This window comes from Hipposideros armiger, unplaced genomic scaffold, assembly GCF_001890085.2.
Source record: "Hipposideros armiger isolate ML-2016 unplaced genomic scaffold, ASM189008v1 scaffold_582, whole genome shotgun sequence".
Taxonomy (NCBI): Eukaryota; Metazoa; Chordata; class Mammalia; order Chiroptera; family Hipposideridae; genus Hipposideros; species Hipposideros armiger.
Genome location: NW_017731932.1, coordinates 515,802 through 522,441, shown reverse-complemented (window position 1 = coordinate 522,441; position 6,640 = coordinate 515,802). Strand labels below are relative to the sequence as shown.

Here is a 6,640-nt window from a genome sequence, read left to right as displayed (position 1 = left end):
GCAGCCCCAGCTCGGCTCGCGCCGCTGGGCCAAGGTCCCCAAAGCAGATCCCCCAAGGGCCCCGCGCCATGCTGCGCCGGGGCACCCTCCGGACGCGCTGGGCTGGGTCCAGGGTGATCCGCATCGCCGCCTTAATCAGAGGATGGTTAGGTCACGGGTCGACTGATATCCGCCCCCTCCACCAAACACCGCTACGAGGGATGCGAGGGGCCCCAATAATACCAGAATGCACCCCTCTTTAAAAAGAAGTAGAAGCAGCTCGCGTGAAGCCAACGCCGCCCTCTCCATCCTTGAGTCCTTTCCTATCCCCACCGCGGGAGATGAGATATCCCCCTCAGGACACCTCACACATACGCATAAAAATGCACACACTCACAGGCGCAACCAAACTTGCACCCGCTCGCAAATGAATCAAGGGGCATATACATACTCAGACACAAGTACCCTGGCCACCCATCCCCAAGTTGGCTCCGCCAAACTCTCGCACAGCCTCACATTTCCCACCAGCGCAAAGAAGCACGCGGGTAGGCACTCAGAGGCTCACCCATTCGCACACTCACGTGCCCTCCACCCTCCACCCCGCTTCCGTGGGAGTATAAAAGATAACGTGCAAGCACTCGGTCACACCTGCACAAGCGTCCTTGAGCGCGCGTGCACACTTCTATGCACTCCATCTTCCACACACAAACTCTTCTTGCATCTACTGTTCTTATACAGTCGCACACTCTCATGGCTTGGGGTCTAGGAAAGGAAGGGAAAGCGGAATCTTGGAGCGCTCCCAGGGGAGAGAAATGTTGGAGACCTGGACCTTGGCGCCCCGGACGCCGCGGGGGGAAGGGGGGTGACCCGAGAGCCCATCTCCTCCGGGAAAGTTGGGGGAGGGGAACTGGACACGTCTACGGGGTTCCCTTACGCTACTTCACCCCCTCTGGAAGGGATTTCTCTAGAAGCGTGGCGCCGCGAAGGCGACAGAACACAGCCCTCGGAGTTCCCCAAGGAGGGGTGGGGGCCGGCATGGAGGGGGCTAAAGAGGCGCTCCCGCCTCCTGGTAGCCAGGAAAGGGTTAAGTCGGCAAGCTTGGAAGCGAGGGCGGAGCCAGCGAGTGCGGGAAGGAGTGGGGGTGGTTGGGAAGAGCATCCTCGCTGTCCCCACTCTCCCTCGGCGCGCAGCCGGGGCGCACGGACCCACAGACTGACTGACTCTCGCGCCGCCTGAGCTGCTGGGGGCGCCGGCACCGGGCGTCGACGGCCAGCTCCGGCCCTCCCCGCCCCATCGCGCCCCGCCCTGTCCCGTCGGGGCCGATGGCTGCTCCCGAGGCCCGCAGCCCGGGGGGCGCAGGGTAGAGTGCCGCGGCCCTGCCTCACAGCCCGGGGACTCCCGGGCCCTCCCGGAGCCCCGCGGAGTCCCCGCCGTCTGTCTGGCGGGCTCAGGGAGCGAGTGGGAGCGCCCTCCCCCCGCGGCCCCCTCCCCCGAGCGTCGAGACAAGATGCTGCCCGGGCTCAGGCGCCTGCTGCAAGGTAGGGAACCCAGTCCTCCGGAGGGCGGAGGGCATCCTGGGGAGGAGAGCCGGGCGCCCCGGCCCCCAAAGCGCGAGGATGGGGCAGTCGTGGGGTGTGGGGGTAGCCTGGCGAGGGGGGAAAGGCTTAGCCCTGGGGCCCCGCCCCCAGGGCTGCAGGCTGGAAGAGTGCACCCGGCTCGGAGCCTGCCGGGATGTGCGGGGAGCTCGTGACCGAGGGGGACGCAGGGGGCAGGCGGACCGGGCCCGGAGTGGGGGGGGAGGGAGGCTCAGGTTCCGCTGTCCCGGCTCCACCTGCTCTCGGGGACGCTGAGGACTCGGGCCGGCTGTGGAAGCGCCGACTCAGCAACTCCTGGTGCCCCGTGCCTCAGCACTTTCCAGTCACCTGGGAGGACAGGGGATGTGGGTAGGGGGCTGTCTGGGAGAATAGGGGGCGCAGAGGGAAATCCAAATCCCCCCTATTGGACAGATGGAGGGGGGGAAAGGGGATAGTTCCACAGATTGGGTAACAGCCAAGGGTGTGGGCCAGAGACTGGGGGTGGGGTGCGGAAGAGGTGGGGGGAAGAGGATTGGAGGGGGGCAGTCAACCACCGAGGAAGTAGACAGGGAGGGGGAGGAGGAAGAGGAGGAAAGGTTCGACGGGAAAAGCTGGAGAGAAGTGGGACCCAGGTGAGGACCTAGGAGGAGGAAAGGAGAGGGAAGACCAGAGTAGCAGAGGGGTGGAAAGCAGGCTAGGCACAAACACCCAGAATCTGGGGTTAGGGGTGTCGGAAAAGCGCATGAGGACTGGTCCCTGGAAGGAAGGGGGAGTGGAAGGATCAGAAACCAGAGGAGGGTGGGGACGGGGATGGAGCTGGAGTGCCGGGAACAAGGGAAGAGGGTTCGGATGACAGCCAGGGCTGGGGACGGGAGCCATAGAAGGGAGAGGGGCTGGGGACTGATCAGGGTGGGGATGGGGGCTGGAAAGAGAGAAAGGGGAGGAGAAAGAGAAAGGGAGGGGAGAAAGGGACTTGGGGGGGTGCTGCCTGGGGATGAGACAAAGAGGCTTCTGGTAACCACTTCCACGTGGGAAGCCCTCCATTCCCAAAGCGCCTGCCTGTCACATCCCTTCTCTCAGGGAGTGGTCAGCGGCCAGACCTGGAGCTCAGAGCTCAGGGTCTTGTGGGGTGGCTGTGAGGGGAAGAGAGGAGGACACGCGCGTGGGGTGGCAGCCTCTGAGGGTGGGCACCCTGACTGGCTCCACGCTGCCATTTATATCTCTCGGCCCCACGTCGGATCCTGCCACTACCTGCTTATTTTGGGGTGTTACATTCTGGCAGAGTGAGAAGCTGTTTGCAGCAGCCTAAACCTCCGTCACCATCAGTGCCTCCCCAGGCCCCTGCGTCACTGGCATCGCCACCACCTCCATTCTGCTCCTGGCTCCCACCTCCTCAGCCCTGGCCCCCTCAGCATCTGCTGGTAGGCCCCAGCCCTTCCCCAGCCTTTTGGGCATGGAACTGTTGCTTCTCACCTGGGACCCTGTGCCCCTCCTTCAGAGCCAGAGGCCTTGACTCCCTTTCCAGGAAGCACCCTTTCCTGGGGCCACTCTATACCAGCCACTCTGCCCTGTGGGTTGGCACCCTGGCTCCTGCCCTCTACCCTGGGCCCATCTGCCTCTTCTTCAAGTTCCTTCTTTCACTGGGGCCTCCAAACCAAAGGGTGGCTCCGGGGATGAGAACTTTGTTTCTGAGACTTGGTATTCCAGAGCGACTGATAGCCCAGAGTCCCTGACAGTGGTCCCTAGGGGCATGGATACTTTTTGGCTCTGAGCACCTCAGCCTTCCAGAATGGGTACCATGCCCTGGCCTCTCTCCACTCCCTCCCCTGCTCAGTTCTGGCCATATCTTCTGGACACTGGTCATCTCTCCTTGACTCCCAACAGCCCCCACCCCCACCAAGAGTAGCCCCAACCTGGGGCCCAGCAGAGGAAAGTTACAGAAAGAGCCTGCATCGCTTCCTTGTCTTTACCCTGAACAGCCAAACAGACCCAGAGTCATAGCTGGCCCATCCCTGTGCACCTGGGTACAATTTCTCTCCTCCCTTTACCCAGAGGGCAACATCTCTCATGCCCAGGGGTGGTTTCTGTGGATGATATGAGGTCTCCAAAGAAGGCCAGCGAGTCCCTTTAGACACACGTTCGTCCATTCTGGGTTCTACCTGTACCAGCTGCATGACCTGAAGCAACTCATTTCCTGTTTCTGAGCCTCCCGAGCCTCATCTGCAAACTAGGTACCATAATATTGATCTTACAGGGTTTATGTTATGTTGTATTCTATGCGCAAAGATGTACAAATACAGTGCCTGGCACACAGTAGGTGTATCATAACAGATGGTTCCTGCCCATCCCTGCTGTATACTTCCCTGCAACTCTACCATTACCTGCTATCTTTAGAAAAAAAGGAGAAGAGGAAAGAGAGAGGATGAGGTGAGCGGAGAGGTGGGGATGCTATTAGAAAGGGCTTTCCTTGGCCCATGTAGCAGCAGGGAGATGACATGAAGGCTTCGAGAAAGATACTGAAGACAGACTGTCAGATTTGTGTTAGGAGACCTGGGCTGCTCACTCAGAAGCTTACCTTGCCCCCTCTCCGGCCCTCAGTGGTGATACGTGGGAAATAAGGGGTTTGCTCTGATAGCCACTGAGGTAACCCCCTTCTAGTTCTGATACCCTGTTCATCTTGCCCAGTCTTTGCTGCGGATTCACAAAGGGTGGGTGGAGTGGAACCGTGGTCCTGGAGAGAGAGGGAGGACACAGGCCTGGAGGGAAGGAGTGGTGATGAAGAGCCCTGAGAAGGAGGGGGTGGAGAGGGGACCGTGGTGTGAAGGAAAAGGGCACAGACTGGGCAGGGAAGAAGGGCGGAGGAAGGAGAGAAAGGCACACACAGCTCACCAGCCCCTGCTGCCTCTGCCCAGGAGCACTCCAGCCAGGCCTGGGGGCAGAGAAACCCAGAGCCCCCCACCTTCCCCTCCTCCTTGCCTCCAGTGAGAGCCGCAGCCTGAATTATGGATGAGGCTCCTTGGGTTACAGCTGCTTTAAACGGCAGTGAGGGCCAGAAATGGCAACAGAGTCACTGTTACGCAGCAGCTGTCATGGAGGGGCCGGTGCTCAGAGCCCCTCCTCAAAGAGCCTGCAGGGAACATCATCCCAGGCTTGGGGAGGTGGGCCATGATGGGGGACATGGTGACAAAAAGGGGAGGGTGTGGGGAAAGAAGAGAGGAGCCCCCTAATGTGGGCAAATAGGGGGCCAGGGAGCTGTGGGTGAGAGATGCTGGCTCCTGCCACGCTCAGCCTCCAGGCTAGAAGAGCCCCTATGCCAGGGAGTGGCCCCTGACTCTGGAGCACTCTGGGATTGCACATCCTTCCCTCTGTCTCTCCTGGGGTGCCAATCAGCCCGAGAGGCTGGGGAAAGAGCTCCAGTCCCCACCAGGGCTGGCAGCCTTCAGAGCTCACACTCCTGTGAGCTTGTGGATAAAGGGTAGGATTAAGGGATCAGAGAAGGATCTGGCTTCCTCTGGCATCAAGTCCTTGGGGAAGCGAGCTCAGAGGGTGACTCTGCCAGGAAGGGAAGTGCCCTGGCTGGGCATCAGGAGACTCCTTTCTAGTCCTTGCCCTGTTAACCACTTTGCTGTGTGACCTTGGGCAAGTCACTTGCCCTCTCTGAGTCCCAGCTGTGCCCTCAGTAGAACAAGAGCTTGAACCAGATGAATCTGGAGGACCTTTCCAGCTCTGAAACCTGGTCTAAGCCCCAAACCTCAGACCTGCTGAAACCCACCCAGGGTTCCCTACACGCTCCAGCACCCCACCCCTGCCAGGTTCAGATAAGGGGTGAAAGACATGCTCCTCCACCCCACGTGGTTCTGAAAAACTCAGGAGGAGAAAGTAATCGTGAAACGCCGCACGGGGGAGGGGTGAGAAGGCCGAGAAACGCGGAGGTGGTGTGAACGAATGGAACAGCAGCCGCTGTGTCACTGAGTATTACATCACACCCAGCCTACACACGCACGGGGCCGGCACTCACACACACGCGGGGGACAGCCGGCACACGCTCGTGCAGGCCCGTGATGCTCGTGGTGGGGCCCAAAATCGAGGAGCGGGATGTACCACGCACATGGGGCATGGGGTCCCCTACTCTCACGTGTGTGTTCCCCCATGGGAGGAGGCACACCAGAGCATCCATGTCTAGGCCACACTCGGGATCTGTGAGTGCCACGTGCACACCCCGGCCTCAGCAGCTCTTCATGTAGTGAGCACGGGGCTCAGTCAGACACAGGCATTTGCACTCAGCACTTACGGGGCATCAAGTACCATGCACAGTCACAGATCCTCAGTCTCCCCCCAGGTCTCTGAACCCCAGGGAGCCCCACAGCTGAGGCCCTTGGGTCCAAGGCCCAGTCTCCCTCCCCTCTGCTTTCATAGGCCTAGCACACTGCTTGGGGCAGAAGGTGCTCAGTGGATATTTGCCCAGGGAATGACTGCTCGGCCTCTGGGATGCAGGCTCCTCTTCTCCCCAAGCAAACCTGCCAGAAGGAACTCCCAGGAGCCACCTGGAAGTCATGATAAAGGGTACAGGTCAAAGCTGGTTCTGGCTCAGACCTTTAGCAGCTGCAGTGAGGGCCAGAAGGCCAGGGGCAGGGATGGATGACACCCCCACTCCCTCCAGTACAGAAATACAGGGACCTAGACATGCCTGTTTAGCCCCCTGGCCCTTGGGCCGCCCTGGCCTTACTTCTCAATCTGCAGCGTAAGAAGGGTGGACCACATCCAACTTTCAAAAGTTACTTTGAAAAAAATGTTGTTTTCTAAGTGACATTGAATGAGAAGAGCCTGGGGTGTGGAATGCAGATTCCCTGGCTCTCGCCCGGGAATTCTGATGCTGCACAGGCAGGGCTGAGGAAGCTGCATTCTTTCCGGGGACCCCCACCTGATTCTGTTGCAGGTGGCTGGTGGCCTCAGTTAGAGACCCACCGCCCCCCGCTGGCCTCTAACACCCTTCCTGCTGTAGAGACACTCTCTGAAGGTGAAAGCTGCAGGAAAGTGTGTGTGTGTGTGTGTGTGTGTGTGTGTGTGTGTGTGTGTGTGTGTGTGTG

The 6,640-nt window shown here is 60.2% G+C and overlaps 1 protein-coding gene across 1 annotated transcript in view; it reads left to right on the top strand.

Annotated features, from left to right (window-relative positions):
• The first annotated feature begins 1,121 nt into the window (after positions 1-1,121).
• The window catches only part of RTN4RL2 (reticulon 4 receptor like 2), a 24,612-nt gene continuing 19,093 nt past the window's right edge, over positions 1,122-6,640 (top strand). The window contains exon 1 of the mRNA XM_019624208.1: positions 1,122-1,517. Within this exon, the coding sequence (XP_019479753.1) occupies positions 1,487-1,517 (31 nt within the window). The 5' untranslated portion in view covers positions 1,122-1,486. The remainder of the gene's footprint in view (positions 1,518-6,640) is intronic.